This window comes from Chiloscyllium plagiosum, unplaced genomic scaffold, assembly GCF_037043375.1.
Source record: "Chiloscyllium plagiosum isolate Xiang-an unplaced genomic scaffold, Cpla_swu_hap1 HiC_scaffold_42, whole genome shotgun sequence".
Taxonomy (NCBI): domain Eukaryota; kingdom Metazoa; phylum Chordata; class Chondrichthyes; order Orectolobiformes; family Hemiscylliidae; genus Chiloscyllium; species Chiloscyllium plagiosum.
The window spans coordinates 4,602,033-4,624,044 of record NW_028270180.1 but is presented as its reverse complement, the minus strand read 5'-3'; the positions used below and the strand labels follow the sequence as shown (position 1 = coordinate 4,624,044).

The following is a 22,012-nucleotide window of genomic DNA, read 5'->3' as shown; positions in this document are numbered from 1 at the left end:
TCTTTCGTCACAATATGCATTTATATACTCAAAGTGCTGCATTGGATCTGAATTTCCTGTATACAAATAATTGTGGTTTAGGCCAACATAGGCTTGTCTTTCCCCATTAAAAATTGTGTCGGAATTTCCAATTCCTTCTGCTGTGCTAAGCTGGAATAACAGTCGATAAAACGTGGAACTGGAAAAAGCACAGCTCCATATTCCACGGACTCTGACTTTCCAGCATCTACAGTCCTCTCTATTTCCGAGCTGACGGTCTAGTTGGCTCAGTTATAATGTTGTTTCCCTATAAACGTCGCTATTTTAATTATTTTATTCCTATTGAGATATATAACTTTCTAAACAACAATCTTTTAGTCCCCCGTGGGGTTGAGGAACATGTGAACCAGGAGCAGACGCGATGGCCCGAATGGTCTCATGCTGCTCTTGTGGAACTGCAACAATAGGTGGCTCTGCGGAGCCCCTTTCTGGAATCTTTCCCCAACTTCCGCGTTAAGTTGTTCTCAGGTCAGTAAAGTTTTGAAACTCGGTTCTATTTTAAATGTTGGACTTTACTTTCCCTTTTGAGTAACTCTAGTTTCCTCCCGCTCCCATCCCTCTCTCTGTCGGGCTCTGAGCCGCTGCTTCCCAGCCCCGGGATCCCCTCTGAAAAGGAACGGCCCCTCCTGCTTTCCCAGACCGAACGGAGCGACGCAGCGCTGGGGGGGGGATCCTAGCAGGTAACCCGGTGACTCTGAGCAAAGGAGCAACCTAGAGAGAGAGAGAGAGAGAAGCAAGTCTGAGACTAGTGCTGGAACAGAGTCTTAAAAAGAACAATATTTATCTCCTACTTTGACATTGCTGTAAAGTTTGTTTGGGGGTGGGGAAGGAGAGAGACAACAGTTTTTTTTTGTGGGAGAAGGTTTGGCTGAGAAACCCATAAAGTAAGTGGACATTTGGAAGTCAGTGGCTGCGTTAGTGTTTGCTGCCCGCTAGCTTCTCCTGATCCGTCTGCCCAACTCCGCAATTTCCAACTGAACCACCTCGGAGGAGTTTGACTCAAGACAGACTGGATATTTTCTTTGGGACAGAACACTCTTTCTCAATTTCTTCCCCCCCCCCCCTTTCCAATTCCACTCAAAACCTTTCCTCTCTCCCCTCTCCCCAACGCCAATGAGGGAATCTGTGACCAAGGGAAAGTTGATTCACAGTCTGTTAGTTACACTGGATGTGGTCCAGAGAGGGTTCACAAGGTCAATCCTTGGAAAGAAAGGGTTTGCGTTCTGAAAGATTGAGCATTCGTGGAATTAGAATGAGTTATTCTGAAATGTCTGGAGAGGGGAGATACTGAGAAGATGATTCTTCTCACTGCTGTCCTGAGATGGTGACCCCCAGTTTTAAAATGATGCTCCCTAACTCCGGACTGACCCACACAAGGAAACGTCCTTTCCACGTCTACCTTGTCAAGACTATTCAACCAAGTCACCCCTCGTTCTACTAAACTCTTGTGGAAACAAGCCTGGTCTGTCCAACCGTTCCTTATGAGAAAACCCAGTGATTTCAGGTATCAATCTTGTATACCTTCCCTAATATATTTACATCGCTAAATAAGGAGACAAAACTGCAACCAATTTTGAAGATATGGTCTCACTAATGTCCTGTATAACTGGAGGAATAATATTCTTACTTTTATGTTCAATTCCTCTTGTATTAGAAAACAATATCCTTGATACATGTTGTATTGGTTCACTAACCTTTTGTGACTCATATACCATTACCTCTAAATCTCTCTGCATTTCTCAGTTCTGCATTGTCTGTTTAAGTAATATTCTGCTTTTGACAGAAAGAATTAAAAAGTGAGCGTTTTCTCCTTTTCCTACCTTGTACTCTCTGCCTGTCAGATTTTTACACATTCACTCAACCTGCCTATATCCATCTGCAATGAAAACATTAGGGTCTAGGCTACCTTCTTAAATATTTTGAGGCTTCTGGCCTGGTCCATAACAATTGTGATTGTCTTTTTTTTAATTTTCAGCACTGATGACATGCAGTTGTTTGTCTGTAATGATCTTTCTTTGATTCAATGCTGGGTCTTCTTAGAATGATTCATTTTCAGCTTTCTTGGTTCTTATGCTGCTTTCCTACACAGAGAGAGAAATGCTTTTAGGTTATAGGGTCTCAAATTTTCTCTCTCACTGCCTTTCTAACACTGTAGCTCTGCCAATCAAAGAGCTATTGTCAGGTAGAATTTTCTTAATTGAGTAGATTGTCAGTGCCACTCAGTCTTGAATTTTCCCCCTCACAGCTCCAAAAAGCAACAGTGAGATTCTTTTTCCTCAGATGGTGATAGCTAGCACAAGGAGGCATAGCTTTAAAGTGAGGGGTGATATATATGGGACAGATGTCAGAAGTAGGTTCTTTACTCAGAGTAATAGGGGTGTGGAATGCACTGCCTGCAATAGTAGTAGACTCACCAACTTTAAGGGCATTTAAATAGTCATTGGATAAACATATGGATGAAAATGGAATAGTGTAGGATGGATTGGCTTCAGATTGGTTCCATAGGTCAGCACACCATTGAAGGCTGAAGGGCCTGTACTGCACTGTAATGTTCTATGTCTATGTCTAACTTCCTTATGTTTTCACAACATACCTTCCTACGTTTCTAGACTACCTGGAATGGGCAGGTTGTCTTATGAGGAAAGTTTGGTCATGCTGGGCTTGTATCCATTGGAGATTAGAAGAGTAAGAGGCACCTTGACTGAAACATATAAGATCATTTATATAAAGAGTCTTAACAGGGTGGATGTAGAATGAACATCTCTAACGAGAGAATCTAGAAGTTTAAGCGACTGTTTAAAAAGTGTCAGAGTCAGAGATGAGGTACTTTTTTTTCCCCTCTGACAGTCATGAGTCGTTGGAACATTCTTCCTCAGAAATTGCATAACTAGAATCTTTTTGATACTTTTAAAATAGAGGTGGATAGATTCTTGAGTAGTAATAGGATGAAAGGTGATTATCAGGGGTAGGTGGATATGTGGATAATCAAATCAGCCATGCTGTTATTGAATGGTGAAGTAGGTTAAAGGGGCCAAGTGGCCAACTCATAACTTGTACGTTTTTCTTAACATTCATTTATTAAGAAAACTCAAGAAGACTCAAGCCTGAGTCTTTCAGGGAATAGGATTTAGAACACAGGCTCAGTATTAATATCATAATATTTTGACAATGTCATTAGTGAAAAGGAAACATGGGAGTTGAAAATGGAATTATTGTCATAGTATTTGTGAATCCCCTTCTGGTTTTGAGTAACTGGTCACCCAGGAAGCCCAATGCATGACAAAACACTGATATAGAGTTCAGATTTGAATGCGGTTAGTCATAGTTTTAGTAAAATTATTTTATTGACTCTGTTCCCAGGAGTCCTACATCCTGTTAGTAATTTGAAAGAGTTTGCAAGAGTTAAGTGGATGATTACTGAGATTTCAATAGTACAGCTATAATTTGCATAAAGAGCCAGTGAGCAGAACTGATAGCAGGTCAACATTTGTTTGTTTATTACTTTACAATGCTTCCACAGTTCAGTACTGCATTGTTTCCTCATACACAGCAATAATAAATAGCTGCTTGTGTTTCATTATTGGTGAAAGGAAAACGTGTGAGCTTTTAAAGGAGGAAGTTTGCTAAATTCATAAATTGGCACTGATGGGAATTTTGGATTGAAGTTACAGCCAAGAATTGATGAGAACTTTCATTCTATAATTTTAATGGTAGTTCAAAATGAATAAGCTCAGTTTGATTCTGGTGAGAGTTTGGTGCCAGGAGCTCAGAGCTCAGTTTTACAGAGGGTTGGTAGTCCAGCAAATCCTCAATGTATTCGGAATTAAATGTGTGAACTGTAATAGGTCAGGACAAGTACAACAAAATGTGTTTCTTTAGTGCCTTTCATGGCAACAGGACATTCCAAAGTGCTTTTCAAAGAGTTTTAATGTAGGAGAGACAGTAGCATGATAATTTATTTGTGCGATGTTAATCGGAGCACCTCATTAACCGATGTTAATGAAGTGCTCATTGATTAGCACCTCAGACCCGGGTTCAATTCCACCCTCGGACAACTGTGCAAACTTCACAAAGACATTCTCCACACGTCGGCGTGGGTTTCCTCCCACAGTCCAAAGATATGCAAGTTAGGTGGATTGGCCACACTAAATTTTCCCCATACTGCCCAGGGACGTGCAAAGTAGTTGAGTTAGTCATGGGAAATGCAGAGTTACACGGATAGGGGAGGGGAGGGGGGGGGGGGTTTGGGTGAGATGCTCTTCAGAGGGTTGGTGTGGACTCAATGGGCTAAATGGCCTACTTCCACACTGTACAGATCCTATCATTCTATGATTGGGATAAGGACTTTTGACCAGGACAGTGGGGAGAAATTTCATCTTCACCTTCAAATTAACACTGTGGAATCTTATACATCCACCTGAGAAGGTGAATGTGGTATTCAGACTAACATATCCAAAGATTCAACCCTTGGTACTGCGCTGATTGGTCAATCTAGAGGTTTATGCTCAAGTCACAGTTCTGCCAGGATGAAGGTCAGAATGGAACTGACAGGAAAACCTCTGTGATAGGACACAAACTAACCAAAGCAGCCCATGGTTGATTATAGTTACTTCATTTGAAGTCGTCCAGTTGGAATGTAAGTGGATGGATTGAGAACTGAGACAAGGTGAATGGTAATGACTGGATCAGATCTATAACATATAACAGGTTAAAGCACAGAACAGTTATTAAGGACACATCATAGCTGCAGAAGTAGCAAAGGAGAGAGAGATTTATACATTCTTCGTTGTTAGACTGAGATTTGGAACAAACAAAAAGGTGATACAGAAATAATTTGCAATTGAAACAGTGTTGTAGCAGATTCAACAATGAGAAACAATTGAAGATGCCATGAAGATTGAGACTTGAGAGAAAAATCAGGATTGATGAAACTGTTTAAGCAGTGGCAAAAGGCTCATGTCATGAATTGAGTTAAAGGAAATTCATGTGGAGATTGTTTACACCTGTTTACTGCAGCCACATGAGCCCATTATTACATTTCTTTAAATTCAAAGGCAGCAATTGTCTTTTCTGAAGTTGAACCATTATCAGCAGAATTTTAAGAAGTTTTTAAAAAATCTTTTGGAATGTGGGTGTCACTCGCAAGGCTAATATTTTCTTGAACTAAATGACTTAATAGGTCCATTCAGAAACTAGTTGAGTCAACCACTTGGGATTTGCTGGGGGTCTGGAGTTACATGTAGGCCAGACCAGATAAGGGTGGCAGATTTCCTTCCCTAAAGGAAATTAGTGAATTAGATGGATTTTTTTTACCCACAATCAACAGTCATTCTTGGTTACTGTTATGGAGACTAGTTTTCAATTCTGGAATTTAAATACATGTCCTCAAAGTGTTTATTAGTCCAGTGACATTACCACAGTGCCCATATAGGTTTTCATTTCAATAGATTTCCTCTTCTGTGGTTTAACTATTGGGAGTATTTGGGTTTTGCAATCAGCACAACACATCCTTGAGCGAATCTAATATTTAATGTCCTTTTCTTTTAGATATTGATAGTCACCCCATGTTTCTTTAGACCCTGTCAACATGTTGACTCTTGACATTATAGAGGTTTATAAAATCACAGGGTATAGATAAAGTGACTGTATCTTTCACATAGGATGGAGGATTTCAAGTCTAGCGGGCATATTTTTAAGATGAGAGGAGAAAGATTGAAAAAAGACATGGGTAACTTTTAACATAGTGGAATGAACTTCTGGGGAAGTGGTGGATGTGGGTACAGTTACAGTGTGTAAAAGACATCTAGATAAGTTCATGAATAAGAAATGTTTGGAAGGATTTGGGCCAAGCACGGGCAGGTGGGATTACTTTAGGATTGTGATCGGCATGGACTGGTTGGACCAAGATGTCTGTTTCTGTACCGTATGACTATTCATATATGCTCTCTATCGATGTACTAAGATATTCAAGCTATTGATTTAGATATGTAATTTCAAGTTAATGGAAAACTTATTGGGAATAAAACAGTTAGGACTTACTTAGTGTTTAGTACCAGAGGAAGATGCAGCTGAATCCATCTGGTTTTGTCATCTCCCTTGCTGGGGATATAGAGTCCGAGAGGTCTGTGCGGGGAAACAGGCCCTTCAACCCAACTTGCTCGTACTGTCAAGTTTTAACAATGAGTCTACTCCCATTTCCCTGCATTTGGTCTACATCCCTCCATACCTATCCGGTGTCTAAAATGTCTAAAAAGGAAATTTTATTCACCTCCACCTCTAGCTCTGGCGACCTTTTCCAGATACTCATCACCCTGTCTGTGGGGAAACAAAATGCCCCTCTGAACTCTTTCCCCTCTCTCATTAACCGTATGCCCTCTAGTTTTAGATTCCCCCAGCCTGGGGTCAAGCTGTTGGTTATCTACCTTATCTATGCCACCCATGATTTTATAGACATCTCTAAGGCCACCCCTCAGCTTCTTATGCTGCCGTAAAGGAGTCCCAGCTTATGGTAGGGAGTCTACTTTGTGGAAAGCGCTACGTTAGTTATAATCCTTTTTGTTTTGTTAGGGAGACTGTAACCAGTAGCCCACACATACCGAGAGAAATGAGGCTTCTCAAGCTTTCGCCTGTTCCAGTTCCTAACCGCACCCTGAGGGAGGAGCGAGTTGCTCACTCGGGTGAAGTCCCAATCCTAACTGCAGAGGGGAAGCTTGTTGGAAGTGACTCACTTTCCCTGCGTTTTGTGTTCGATTACAAACCACGTCTATCTTTTGAGAGAATGTTTCCCGTACGGATATTTGCAAACCAATATTAGTATGATTCGGTTAACTTTAATATCTGGGATAGTTAAGGTCCTGGCCTCGGCTGAATTTAGTTCCTCTAGTTTTAACTTACGGTCATTTCGCTTGTCACCTTGTGCCAGCATCTTTCTCTCGAGGTAAGTTTACCTTTTTTTTTTAAAATTCCTAATTGCCGTAAATATGTACTAAGGTTTTCATAGAATTCCTACAGCGTGGCCATTCGGCTCATCCAGTCCACACCAACCCTCCGAAGAGCATCCCACCCAGGCTGACACCCCCACCCCTATCCCAGTAACCGTGTATTCCATATGGCCAATCTACCAAACCTGCACATCTTTGGACTGTGGGAGCTAACCGACAGAGACACGGGGTGAATGTGTGAACTCCGCACGGACAGTCGCCTGAGGGTACGATCGAAACTGGGTCCCTGGCGCTGTGAGGCTGCGGAGCTACTCACTGAGCCATTCCAGGTGTTTTGTAACACCTGGGCACATATTCCCCTGTGGGAAAATTGTTGCTTTCTTTGACAATGTGATGTGCTGTGTACAAATTGTGGTTTTAAACGTAACGCCCCTTTGATGGGTTGTGTTATTTTCTTATTTGAAGTTCTGTGCTAACATCCAGCAAGTTAACACCCAACGTTTTAATCTCAGGAAATACATTAATCGGTCTTCCAATAATCCAACCTGCAGCCTGTCAGCTAACCCGAGCTGTGTTGCCGTATAATGTTAAATTTTAAATTCCTAACTGTCGGCTTTCGCACTCCCTCCCTGGGTAGTTCTCAGTGAAAAAGGTAATTAAAATCTCTAAGCAGTAGAGTTCAAACTTCAAACATTCTTTGTAGCTGAGAACATGTCCCTTAACTCAGTAACTGACATCACTCAAGTGTTTAATATTTCAATGCCTGCTACTGCTGTAAGGCTCCTAATTGTGTTTCTTTGGTGTGGCTAACATTTGTGGAACTTCTCCAAGTTATTCATGTTTGGGCATTCTTACCCAGACCCTGAATAATGAGGAGACAGTTCAAAGAAACTGCCCTCAAACATGTACCATATCTCCAGAACAACTGAGATTGAAATTTGCCAGAGAAAATTTCTCACATCCAAGATGATTGACTGATAAGGATGGGATTTCTAGCAGGGAAAAAGCCCAAAACTGATTTAGGAGCGTGGTGATTGCTGTGGAGGATTCTCTGAATGAGCTGAAGTAGCATAATGACCTTGTCACTAATAAAACAATTGTTGATAGCAATAAGGATCAAAGCTTAATAAATAATGTGGTGAGAAGAGAGTTCTTTACTGGATTACTTCAAGATAGTTTTGTTCATATACTTCACATTTAATAATTTTGTGGACTTGAGCTTGAAGGATTGATAGATTTTCTTTTTTAAAAGGCACTGGAACTTTTATTTGAATCAGGCACTTGTTAGTCACATCTTGTGATGGCTGTTTACTGGACACCTATTCCTTATATATTTAGAGAATGAGAATTCCTATAGCTAGGAATTGAGTTTAGCAAATTAAAAAGAAAACACACAACAAAGTCTGTCTTTGGTTAACAGGCAGGATATAGGTGCGATTACTAGGTTTGATTTGATTTGATTTTTGTCACATATACCTAGCTACAGTGAAAAGTTTTGTTTTGTCTGCAGTACAAACAGATCATAACACTCAAGGACACAAAGATCGTAGGGTGATTGAAGAGTGAAGAATAAAAACCTACAGCCACAGAGAAAGTGCACATAAAGCAAGATCAACATTAGATTTGAAATTTGAAAGTTCAATTCAGAAGTCTAACAACAGTAGGGAACAAGCTGTTCTTGAACCTGTTGGTACATGTTTAAGTTTTTGGATCTTGTGCCTCACAGAAGAGGTTGGAAGAGATTAATCTGGGTGGGAAAGGTCTTCGACGTTGGCTGCCTTTCTGTGGCAACAAGAACTGTCTATGAATGGGAGGTTGGTTTCCATGATGGTCTGGGCTGTGTGAACATTTTGTAGTTTCTTATGGTCCTGGGCAGAGCAGTTGCTGTTCCACACCATTATGCACTCAGATAGTATGCTTTCTATGAAGCATCTGAATGAGTTGGTGAGGTCCTTATGGATGTGCTGAATTTCCTTAACTTCCTGAGGAAGAGGCGTTGTTGTGCCGCCTTGTCTGCTGTATTAATGCGAGTGGTCCAGGACAGGTTGTTGGTGATTTTCATTCTTAGGAACTTGATGCTTTCGACTATCTCCACCTCAGCTCATTCAATGTAGATAGGGGCATATCCTCCTTGCTACCTGAAGTGAATGACTTACTCTTTAGTTTTGCTGACATTGAGGGAGAGATTGTTGTCTGTGCACCATGTCACCAAGTCCTTGATCACCGTGAGACAGTCACATACAACAGCAGGCAACTCAAAAGCTTTGTGGAGCCAATCTCAGTAAGATTTTTGCCAGGAGGAGCTCTGCTCCTACACACTTTTACTTCCTGAAGTGAAACCTTATAAAGTTAGTAATAATTCAAAAGAAGATTGGGACCTCAGCATCGTTTGGGACACTGAACCTAATGATATCGTCAGAACTCCGGCTAAAACCACTTAGCACGATGCAAGCATTATGTTCCATTATCAGAAGAATGAGTATTGGTTACACTCCATTACATTGTAGTCTTTGTAACAAGAAACCAAACCATCATGATCTAATTTATAATGTATGAAGGTATGTATAAAGCGTAATGGTTGGTAGTCGGGAGCTTTGGCTCATCGGTCTTGTTTTCCCTCACTGCCGTTTCCAGTTAATGTTTCAGGATGAAATACCAGGAGGTCCTAAAGAGGGAATTATCCTTAATTCCTCTGTGTAAATGACACAACATAACAGGCTATAAAGCAAAGTCGAACAGAATTGCAGGCAACAGTACATCCCTACCCGCCAAGCTCTTTCATTCTACACTCAGTTTGAACCAAAAGGCAGTGGAACGATGTTACCTATCCCAACAACCTCAGATACACCTGTACCCATGGTCTCCACTGCAGTTATTAGATTGGCCTTCTTGAGAGTGAACCCACGGAAAGTGACTGGCCCAAATGGAGTCCCCGGCCAAGCAGTCCCATCCTGTGTGGCCAGCTTGTGGGAGTACTCGCAAACATCTCTAATCTCTCCTTATGACAATCTGAAGTCTTCACCTGTGTCAAGAAGACCACAGTCATCCAAGTGCCAATGGAAAATCATGCAGTGTGCCTCAATGACTGCTGCCTGGTGCTCTGACTTCCATAATTGTGAAACGATTTGAGAGGTTGGATATGGCTCACATCATCTCCAGTTTCCCAGTCTGCTTTGATCCCTTGCAATTCACCTACTGGCGCAACAGGTCCACGGCAGATCCCTGGCCCTACACTCATCCCTGGAACATCTGGATAGTAAGGGTACTACATCAGGCTCCTGCCTATTAATTTCCACGTTTATTACCATAACTTCAAACAAACTCACCTGTAAACTTTCAGACCTCTGTAATTGGATCCTCAACTTCCTGACCCACAAACTGCAATCAATAAGAATAGGCAACACCACCACCTCCACCATAATCCTCAACACTGGTGCCCTGCAAGGCTGTGAACTCAGCCCCTTACTAAACTCCTTACACACTCAACTGTGAGGCCAAATTCTACCCCAAATCCATTTATAAGTTCGCTGACAACACCACCATTGTAGGTTGGATCTCAAACAACGATGAGACAGAGTAAGATATAGTGCTTAGCAGCATGGTGTAAAGCCAACATCAGTAAAATGAAGGAGTTGGTCACTGACTTCAGGAAACAGTGAAGGGTACACCCCTGTATCAATGGTGCTGAGGTGGAGATGGTTGAGAGTATCAGGTTCCTGGGAGTGAAGATCACCAACATTCTGTCCTGGTCCACCCATGTCAATGCAATGGTTAAGAAAGCAGAACAACGTCTCTACTTTCTCAGGCTAATGAAATTCAGCATGTCCATAAGGACTTTTCCCGATTTTAATAGATGCACCACCACGCGGTGTAGCAACTGCTTTTCCAAAGACCGCAAGAAACTACAGAGTCGTGAACATCTCTCAAACCAGCTTTCCACCCATTTACTTTATCTATACTTGCCTCTGCCTCAGAAAAGCAACCATCATAATCAAAGACCCTTCCCACCCAGCTAATATTTTCTTCCACCCTCTTCTCTTGGGCAAGTTATAAAAGTTTAAATACAAGTACAAACAGATTCAGGAACAGCTTCTTCCCTGTTGTATTCACATTTCTGAACAGACCTCTCAAATGTTAACGTTGATCTCTCTCTCTGCACCTCCTCTACTGTATTCTGCACTCTGTTCTGCTATCCTGATGCACTTTGTATGGTATGATCTGCCAGTATAGCATGCAAAACACTTTTCACTGCATTTTGGTTCATATGACGACAAAAAAAATCATTCAATAACTGGCTTACATAATATGACATTTGCTCTGCCCCCATTTGATCACAATTTCTCCATGTTTTCAAATTTCCCTTGATCACCACTGATTTTGTTTTTTCTTTGTTGGTTGTACAACTAACATTAATGTAGGGAATCAAGAAAGGAATCCAGTGCAGGACAGCCTACACATCCCTGTTCTGACCACTGACTTCAGACTGCAACTATCTCTCATTTTCATGACTTTCTGCCATCACTTTATCTCCTTACATTTTGGAGGTTTAATGTTGGCATTTTCGATATTTTCTACTTAACCTGTTCGGAGATGTTATTATATAGCTCTGAAGAAGGTGGGACTTGAACCAAAACTTTCTGTCCCAGAGGTAGGGAACTATTATTGCACCACCAGAGATGTTCAGAACAATAAATTCTCATCCCTTGACCAGGAAGTAAACCCAGACCATGGGTGATGCAAGTGCTGAGTCTAGACCACAAGGGAAGTGTTGCTCATGTTTAGTAATACCCATGCTTGAACACAATCAGCCCCTTGGCTCAGAAGTTAAAATGGGCATCCTCCAGGATGTCAGACAACATTCTGCTCAATCAAATCCACCAGAATGATATTAAGAAGTGTCTCATTTCTCTGGGCTTACTTGTTCATTTTGAGACAGTAACTACATTATGTAACTGTGTGTGAAGCAGAGATGACTTGTGAAACATGGTCACTGTTTGTTAATACTTCTTGTATTTCATCAAATGATTATTTTTATATTATTTAGCAGTTTTCATCTGTTCAATTTCTTTCAAAAATGTTCTCTGCAGTTACTTTAAAGCCAGTAACTATATACAACTGGAATCAGCAACCCTAGTTCCACCTTTACCTGTTACTGTTCACTTCCCTCCATCTGATAAAGTTACTCATCCATTTCTCAACATCCAGTTCTAAAGATCTTCATACACATTTTAACCTGTTTTTCCTTTCAGGTCCAACTTAATTAAAAGTGACAAAGTTTCAGAAGGACTGCTGATACCACTGTGTGTCCTTTTTCAAAGGATCCAGAAATCAAAGTCAACCAGGTCAAATTTGGAACATGGGGGGGTCTGCCAGTCACCTCTCAAAAGAGCAACTTTCTGAATATCAGGTGAGAAAATAAAACGCAGCTTTAACAAAAAAAAACTCTTCTTGGGAGAATTTGTCCCCACATGGAGCCAAGCATAGATAAGTTAAACTATAATTTCCAAGTATTTAGAATAAATTTAAACCCAAAATATTTATTGTAACTCTTTCAATAATTCGTAAATTGGTCTGGATGATTACTATTGCTTTAATTGCAGTATTGTCTCAAACCCATTTATGAAAAAAAACCTAAAATAAATGCAGATGCTGGAGAGAGAAATAAAAACAAAGTCCAAAGAAATGTCATTGAGCTCAAAACATTAGCAGTGTTTCTCCTGCCACAGGTACCGCTGCTGACTTTCTCCAGCACGTTTTTTTAAACTTTATGAACTGAGCATATTGGTTTCTAATATTATTGACTTAGCCAAGGGAATGAGACTTTGCAGCAACAGGAAAAGAACATTTTAATGTCTGAATTGAATGTAAGGATGTGGCATGGCTAAACAAGAATATGAAAAGGCAAAACAAACCCTGCAGAATGGAAGATTAAATAATGGTAGAAAGAGTTGGGAAAACAAGAGATTATTGTAGTCTGAAATTGCTGAGGTACTGGCCAGAGCAGGGTTTATAAGGAGCAAAAAAACACTTATCAAAAACGCATCCAATTACATCCACTATTTTTGAATCCTGATGTAAATTTGGAAACCAGCTGTACACGGTAAAATTTCACATTTAATACAAGATTAATTCATTAATTGTCCTGCTCTCCATTAGCTGGCAATGTTGACAAGGTTATTAGAGCTGAAAAGTGCTGCACTGGAAAAAGCACAGGAGGTGCTCCTCAGATGCTGCCTGACCTCCTGTGCTTTTTCCAGTGCAGCACATTTTGACTTGGAACTCTTCAGCATCTGCAGTCCACACTTTCTCCAAGGTTATTAGAGCTACTCACCTTCGTTATAGTTCTGTAGCAATTTAAAGCAATTTAACATGAAGCCTAACAGTCTGCATTATTGATGCAATAGCTTTGATGCACAGGAGGATCAGCCTTGAAGCATGGCTTGATCCTAGAGAAGGTCGAATGAACCAAACTGATAATGAATTGTAAATTATTGGGGCTGCTGGAAATCTGAAATCTAAACAGAAATACTCAACCGGTCAGGCAGTGTGTGTGGAGATTGAAAACAAATCAGCTTCTTAGGGATGTTCTAATGAAAAGTCATTGACTTGAAAGTTTACCTGTTTCCCTCTTCAGAGATATTGCCTGACCTGCTGAATATTTCTAGCATTTTCTGTGATAATTAAGTGAACTATAAGAAACATGGAGGATACATTTTGGTTTTTAATCTTCTGAATGAAATAAAGGCCAAGACATCCATCCTTCGTCAGTGGTTGGATCATAAACAGCTTGACTTGCCTGAACGTCCTATAACAGCTGACAGGGATGTGCCAGCACCAGTGCTTAAATGTGATTTGTTTTTGTTTTAGGAACTGACTTTTTTAACAAAGCAAGACATTCTGCAGTAAGTGGAGGATTTTATATTTTGTTTCATGGTCTCTGTAGAGTAATGGAAATGTTCCTCTTTTAATCTGAAAGGAAAGTGTCAGTAAAACTCCCCAACACCATCCCCATCAAACACTTGCATAAATCTATATCTCTCGTTCAGTTGTATCATGCACAGGAATGTGGGTTAAATACAAAGTAAAGCTACCTCTACTCTTTTTTTTTTGAAACTGAAATTAAAGCCCACTTGACTCTTTTAAACTGGAAGTAAACTGTAAGTAAAGTTCCCTCAACACTGTCTCCATCAAGCATTGCCAGAACAAGAACACAGGGGGTAGATACAGAGTAAAGCTTCCTCTATTCTGATTAAAGTAAGTCAAAAATAATAATGAAACAGCCCCTGCAAAGGCATTATATTGAACTAAAACACAAATTTGCAGTCAACGTTCAATGTGTAGATGCTCTCAAGAATGGCTTGGGTGAGATATTGGATGAAATTTGGTACTGTGAAACTGTTCCTAGAAAGGAGTTAGCATAACATGTAAAGAGTAATGATTAATATAGTCAGTAGCTTGATAATTGTGAATAAATAGCTACTTCATGACGATTGCGACAAATTTCCTAGTCATTTTCATCTTTCAATTGAATTAATGCATAATCCAGAACATTTTAATGTCTGAACTGAATGCAAGGATGCGGCATGGCTAAACAAGAATATGAAAAAATGAAACAAACCCTGCAGAATGGAAGATTAAATAGTGGTAGAAAGAGTTGTGAAAATAAGAGATTATTGCAATCTGAAATTTCTGAACTACTGGTCAGAGCAAGGTTTATAAGGAGCAAATAAACTTGTCAAAAATGCATCCAATTACATCCGCTATTTTTTAAGTCCTTGATGTAAGATTTCACAATTAATACAAGATTAATTCATTAATTGCCCTGCTTTCCATTAGCAGACAATGTTGTAAGAGTTGAAAAGTGTGGAAAAATCAGGCAGCATTCGAGGACATAACAGTCAAAGTTTTGGGCACAAGTACTGGTTCTTTATCTTAAACATTAACCTGCATCCTGCTCCTAAATTACATTGTAATCTGCAGTTCTAGTTGAAGAATTTGCGCAGCTTATTTTGAACCATTCTAAAGAGGTTTAAAATATTAATGTTCATTAACTCTTTTATCCACAAAGAGCTTATCGAATATTTGCGGAGCTGCTTTCAAAAGATCTGGTTGACTTCCAAAACACACGAGTTTCAAAGGACAGAATCTGTGAGATGCCAGAACTGAAGGTATGAAAAGACCTCCAAAGTAGTCTTTATGATTCTTGTTCAATTATCAGTCTGGAGAAATCTCTATGTCCCAGTTGTTCTCAACAGCGAAAACAATTCAGCGAAGTGCTAACATCACTGCAATGTTTTAGGTAGTGCTAACATAGAAGTGGATTGGTTAAAGCAAATGGGTCATGTTAAAAGTCCTCTGAGCTCGAGGAGGAAATGTCAACATTGTTGTTCATCACCTCCTGGAAGATGTTGCTGGGTGAGGGTAGGATTGCTTTTGGCCATGACAACCTTTATAGTAGAATAATCTGTGAACACTCACTGCATCAGCTCTCTCGTATAACAGCTGCTGGCTGCTTCCATGATGTTCTAGACAGAATTGCGATGTCTACTGCAAGATGATTAACTACCATTCACAGTTAAAACTCACTTGTGAATGATCAGAATTGCAAAGATCTGTAACAAAATCATCAACAATTTTAACTAACTTTTCTCTTTCAATTACAGGCTAACCCCTTCAGAGAGAGAATCTGTATGGTGTTCTCAACTGCAATTGAAAAGGACGGTAGTATGTCTTTTGAGGATTTCTTAGACATGCTGAGTGCTTTTAGTGATTCGGCAACTCCTGAGATCAAGTCACACTATGCTTTCAGAATTTTTGGTTAGTCTAATCTTCTGGGGGTAACAATGCAGATACTATGGCCTGTTGCAAATACACCGGTGCTTTAATTCTTGTACTCCACTTGTGGACTTTAGCAGACTGGTTTTCCCATATACTCTGGACCACCATGTACAGACCTGTCTGTTTGTAGCATTCCTGAACAAGCTAATGTTCAGTGTTCCTCTTTCTGTTTCCCAATAAGAGTGAGGAAAAAGGAGAATTCTTATCCTGTATTTAGGGACCAACTGGAATCCCCAATCAAGAATATTGCAGGCAATGTATTCCAGATTCCCACCACCCTGGTGGGGAAAATAAATCCTCAAATCCCCTCAATCTCCTGTCTTTCATCGTAAAATTATGCCCTCTGGTTACTGACTCTTTCAACGAAGAGGAACAGCTGCTTCCTATCCACCCTTTTCATGCCCCTCATAATCTAACCTTTCTTTGTAGCTAAGTTTAGCTGGGTTAGAACCCAGAATCCAGTTAGCAGGAGGATTTTGAGGTTCCCTATCTAATGGCTCTTGTTAATAATGTGGATCTTTTGGATAAGAATAGTACCTAATGACCTTCCTTACAAACACTCATTGTGCATGTTCAATACGCAGAACTGAACATTTGGGGAAGGTATAAAAGGTTGCCTGTTATTTTAACACGGAGGTCTTCGAGAATTTATCACTCTTGGGATTTTGTAGTCCCTGCAAAGAACCTCTGACCCCAGATTAAAATGGAGTAAAGTACATAAAATATATCGTGGATATAGAACGGAGGCCATCAATTTGTTGCACAAGTTGAGGGTTGGCTTCATATGGAAGAATTTTAGTTCTGTTTAAAGGGTAACAATGACTTAACATGAAGCTTGTTCTAAAACATTTATTATTTTGACAATGCTTACAGATTTTGATGATGATGGCACCTTAGATAAGGAGGATTTGAAGAAATTGGTGAATTGTCTAACAGGAGGTACATCTGATACACAACTGACAGAGGCAGAAATGAACCAGCTCATTCAAAATGTAAGGAAACTCTTACTGAAAAGTTGCGAACTTTAATATATTAAAAAGAACAACTTTATTTAAAATGGGAATCTTGATAGAACGTTAAGTGTAGAACAGTACGACACAAGTGAAGTACAACTCCTTGCTTGCTCCCATAGTTTCCCCACTAAGTCTGCAGCTGTAGGTGGAAGAAAAGAATTAAAGTCCTGGGAAAGTTTTAGAGTAGGTGGTGGTAATGCAATGAGCTCAGTTTAGATGATAGCACGAGAACAATGTATTTATAGTTCAGGAGTAAAGAGAAATGTTGAGGTAAGAAATCCATTGGCTGCTACGTTCCTGTAATAAGTGTCTGAACTCAGTGTTTCAAGCAGCTGTGAAGTGCTTTGCTACATCTTAAGGTCGTGGAAAGTGGGCTTTTAAATCAAGCTCACTCTCTATTTATTATTTAGTCTGGTTTCATCATCCTTCATGCATCAATCTCTTTCTGACATTGCACGCCAGTAACCTTGTTGGTCTCTGAAAGTTTTTTTCCATTAATGGAGAGAAAACAGTAATGTGTTTAAATATTTCATGATCTTTTCTGGTGGAATTTTGACTCTGGCTCAGGATGTTTGAAGTATTGCATTGCAGTTGGATAAGAGTTACCTAAAGGAAGCACTATATAGGGTCACCAAGTAGGGATCAGTGTCAGCTTATCAACTTATTTGCATTTGAGACATAAGATCCTTACTTTCTCCTTCATCGAAAGTCTGAATCTTGTTTTCTAGCAATAGATTCTAGGCAAGGTAAGGGGTGCACAAATGTTCAGTATCTAGCCCAAGCACCCATTCCTTGTGAATAACAGCAGACTATGGTCATAATCTAACTGATTAAAAGAACGATGTCCAAATAAGCCTGTGTATCCTTTCAACTCGAGTCGCCAAGTGTCACTAGTTTTCTTGTTGGCATTGAAACCCCATACTGACAGCCAAATTAATCAGAAGACATTGTTTTATAATAAGCAACAAGTTTAGAGGAATAAATAATTTCCTTCCAGCCCCGCAAACATTAATTTTCAATGGAGGAACTTTGTGGCAGTGAATGTAACTTCAAGAGTATCAGCTGGAATTTCACAACTTACAGTAATTAATTTAAGGAAATTTCCAATTGCATTCTCTGACAAAATCATAATTTTACATGTAATAATAGAATACTTAATTTTTTGGCAGGAATATTTCAATAGCTAGTTGTACTCCATAGTTATGCCTGGTTAGACCTTCTCACTTGCAATGAGAAACTTAAGAGTGACACTACAACAAAAGTACAATACTGCAGATGGTTAAAATGCTCAGCAGGTCTGGCAGAATAGATGGACAGTTCACGTCACAAATTGACAACCTTTCAAGTAGAACAAGTGAGCCTACTGTGACTAGGACACCAGTTGATTAATTTTATTTGAATTAGTTAACTTATTACTAACCATAAGAGATTTTAATTAGTCAGGGGTATTTGGTATCACCTCAAATAACCAATTATGATGTAGTGTGTGGAATGAACTTTGAGGAAGTGGTGGATGCAGGCACAATTACAACATTTTAAACAAAACTTTGATCAGTACATGAATAGGAAAGGTTTGGAGGGATATAGGCCAGGAGTGGCCAGGGGGAACTAGTTTAGTTTGGGATTATGTTCAGGATAGACTGGTTGGACCGAAGAATGTTTCTGTGCTATACAACTCTATAATATAGCTCCAAGGCCCATGGTTTGTGTTTTTTTTAATTGATTCATTCACAGAGCATGAGTGTCAGTGGACAGGCCAGAATTTATTGCCCACTCCGAAAAGCCCTTGAAAAGGTAGCATGGTGAGTTGTCTTCTTAAACCACAGCAGTCCTTAGAGAGGACTATGACCTAGCTACCACGAAGGAATGTGATATGTTTTCAAGCCAGGATTGGAGTGGAAATTGCAGGAGGTGGTGGTGTTCACTTGTATCTGCTGCCCTTGTCCTTCTAGATGGTGGAGGTTACAAGTTTGGAAGGTGCTTGGAGTCTTGGTGAGCTGTTAAATTCCATTATATGGGAGATTTGATTTTCCTTTATAAGGTTATGTTCCTGTTATTCCAAAAGTAAATCTGATCAGTTTTGATTCTAAGTAACAAGTCTATAGCCGAGACAGTCATCAACCCAGCTTCATGATTGGTGGAGGCCTGTCAGCTGGTACAGAACAAACACTAGAATTAGAGACAAAAGACAGTTTGCATGTGTATAATAATCAATATTCTGAGATTTAAATCTAGCGATACACAGCATTTCAGGTCCTGGCTTATAACTGCCTATTGATTGCTTGGTGCCTAGAGCATATTTGTGATGTTTAGATACTAGCTTTTTAAAGTCATTAGGTGAAAACATCTTGGGTTAATTGGTAAACTTTAAGCTCCAGTTTAGAAACTTTTTGTATTCGATAACTGGGTTCAGATTGTTTTGCCAGTTTTAACACCAAGAAAATGTAAAGGGTGTATATCCAATCCACTTTTAAAATACCTTTACATGTACTCACTGTGTCATTCAGATTTTGGAAGAATCCGACATTGATAAAGATGGAACCGTGAACCTCTCGGAATTTCAGCATGTCATCTCCAGGTCGCCTGATTTTGTGAGGTACAGTAAACAAAACGTAATGGTTCTTCTTTCACTAGCTGAAATGTGTTTTAGCTATAAATTGAGCGACAGCCCAAAAGGGTGCAAGTCAATTATGTGTCCTTTGAGAAAAGGAATGCTGTTTTGAATACTAAAGTCTCAATTCACCAAGGGAGCATATTTGATTTCTAGCCTGGTGATTCATTAAACATGACTGGGTCAACAGTTCAGGAACTTTGTAATTGGTCTCTGGTGCAAAATGCCTGTGTAGTTGTCCACGAGGACAAAGCTGATTTTAACTTATTCTGCTGAAAATAAACAGGGTGCTAAGTGTCCTGGTATCTTAGATTCAATAATCTTCTGATTTGAGTGAGAACATGCGGTGTAGTGTTAAAAGAAATGTTTCAGCTGAGATCATTCTAGTAAGGTTCCAATCCAGGTCACATGACATATCTAAAATTCTATTTCTGAGGTACGAATAGAAATGTCCTGCTCATAGTTCACCTGTGGGAAGCTCCTGAATTAAGCTATACAACACCCACAAAGTACCCAATATTTTTGTTAATGAAGTGAGGAGACTCCTCTTGTATCTACTAAGGTTTTGTTAGCTTTCCTGCCGTACACTTGCAAGTAAACAGTCACAGTTTCTGATTTCCTCTTTGAGATTTAGATATTTTGTTTGCCTTTCAGCTCCTTCAAGATTGTACTTTAAAATAATCGTGGATCAACGTTCTCCTGATTCCAGCAACTGACGGCCTTCAATGCTTTTTCACCTTAAGATGGGGTACAGAATGAGAGAGAGAGAGTAGATCTTTGACAAATAATTTATCTATCACAGCATCACTTTCTACAGCTGCAGTTACAGTATTCAAAGTAATCATGTTTCAAAATGGTTTACACCAGAAAATGTTTTATATTTTGTGACAATTTTGTTTCCAATGACAAACTCAATATTTTTAATGTGCAATAAAGGTATTTCTCCATCCTGAGCACTCGTTGTAAGACTCATTTTTAGCCACGAAAAATGTTACAGAAAGTTGAATTGCCCTATTTTTTCCCCTCTTGAAATCTCTTTGCCCCTTCATATTCTCCATAATGTTTTACCCAAGTTCCCTAACTCATGCTAAAATGGGACAGGTGTATTAGAAGCTGACAACTCCTCAAAACCCAAAAGCAGTGGAAGCTTTTCTAGAAGAGTGAACGAAGTAATTCATGTGTTTCCAATATGACCAGACACAGCCAAAATGGAAACAACACTCCATAACCTTAATTGTACAACAGTGAGACAGGATTGGTGAAAGCTCATTTTTCCAAGATCACATTGCATTCTTTGTGATTTGGCTTGATGTGACAATCATTGCTGGGAGAAGCTAGTGTACCATTTCATCCAACATAACCATACTTGCTTCAAGGGAACCTGAAGGGATGACTGCCTGTAACCGAACACCACCTCTCAGCCTAGGTAATTGCTACTGCTGTATTGCAGCCTTTGAGAGGGAGCTCCAGGAGAGGCTGCTACCACCATATGTACAATCAGGAAAGCACCTGGGGAAACAAAGACAGCTGAGGTATTCACCAAATTGTTGGAAGCAAATGGGAGTTACGAATCATGTTGCGCATACCAGACAAAGATTCTCGCTGTTACCAACCCGAGTCTGCTGAGCTGTCTGGGAAAGGCCTCTGATAAGGTCATCCCATTCCATCTCATAGCAACTGGACAATAACCTGCTCTTCCACTCTAAAGAGGGTTTAGAAAAGGAAGCACCATTATCAACAACCTTGCTGTAAGTATCAGAAAGTATCCTCCAAATCTTAAAGAACACAGTAGTGTTCCAGGATATGGAAAAGACTTTGCTGTTCAGTAAATTTTGAAATTCCATGGTAGAGAACACAACCAGTGTCAAGAGAAGCAATTTCCAGCAGAGTTTATTGATTGTTTAGAATCCCAAAGGTCTCACCCCAACTGTCGTTAATATTCAATCTCTGATCTTAGGATTGTTAATTGTTCAGTTTGCAAATGGAATACAAATGTGGATAAAGTTGTTCAATTTGGAAGGGAGAACAAAAGAACAATATCACATAAATGGCAAAAAACTACAGAGATCTGCAAAACAAAGGGACTTGAGGGTTTCTGTATTTGGAGAGCCCCGAAACCTGCAGCCACAAGCTATACACTAAAATCGACTCATTTGAATGTTTTCAAAATCATCCGAGAAAATATTAATAGACAAACTAATGGGGTTGAAGGCAGATAAGTTCCCTTGCCCTGAATCCTAAAAGTAGCAGCTATTGAAATAATGGAGACATTATCCTTGGATTGTGGAAGAAGTATCAAAGGATTAGAGAACTGCCAATGTGACATCGCCATTCAAAAAGGGAGACAAAAAGTGGGCAACCACAGGTCAATTAGTCTAACATCTTCTGTTAGAAGAACGTTGAAATCAATTATTAGGGATATCTCAACCTTATCAAGTAGGGTCAGCATGGCTTTATGAAAGAGAATTTATTAACATATTTTGAGGAAGTCTCAAGTGCGTAGTGGGCAATCAGTAAATGTGTTGTATTTGGACTTCAAGAAAGTGTTCAACAAGATACCTCACAAAAGG

The 22,012-nt window shown here is 39.7% G+C and overlaps 1 protein-coding gene across 3 annotated transcripts; it reads left to right on the top strand.

The window, feature by feature from the left end:
* The first annotated feature begins 462 nt into the window (after nucleotides 1-462).
* cib1 (calcium and integrin binding 1 (calmyrin)) lies at nucleotides 463-20,395 on the top strand. Of its 3 annotated transcripts, none has more exons than XM_043680476.2 (8): nucleotides 463-507; nucleotides 12,230-12,387; nucleotides 13,848-13,882; nucleotides 15,049-15,148; nucleotides 15,644-15,797; nucleotides 16,692-16,810; nucleotides 19,339-19,427; nucleotides 20,097-20,395. In XM_043680476.2, the coding sequence occupies exons 2-8, from the start codon at nucleotides 12,337-12,339 to the stop codon at nucleotides 20,116-20,118; spliced, it is 570 nt and encodes a 189-aa protein (XP_043536411.1). In that variant the 5' UTR covers nucleotides 463-507; nucleotides 12,230-12,336; the 3' UTR covers nucleotides 20,119-20,395. The 3 variants fall into 3 exon arrangements, with proteins under 3 accessions (XP_043536411.1, XP_043536412.1, XP_043536413.1); XM_043680477.2 differs by lacking the exon at nucleotides 463-507 and adding an exon at nucleotides 563-719; XM_043680478.2 differs by lacking the exon at nucleotides 463-507 and adding an exon at nucleotides 6,769-6,976.
* Nucleotides 20,396-22,012: the final 1,617 nt, after the last annotated feature.

What these genes read in the sequence shown, in the direction of transcription:
- cib1 (XM_043680476.2), top strand. Translation starts at nt 12,337, where the DNA reads ATGGGGGGGTCTGCCAGTCACCTCTCAAAAGAGCAACTTTCTGAATAT. An exon ending in CTATGCTTTCAGAATTTTTG is followed by an intron (nt 15,798 to 16,691) that starts GTTAGTCTAATC and finishes CAATGCTTACAG; the next exon opens with ATTTTGATGATGATGGCACC. An exon ending in AGGTCGCCTGATTTTGTGAG is followed by an intron (nt 19,428 to 20,096) that starts GTACAGTAAACA and finishes TTTGCCTTTCAG; the next exon opens with CTCCTTCAAGATTGTACTTT.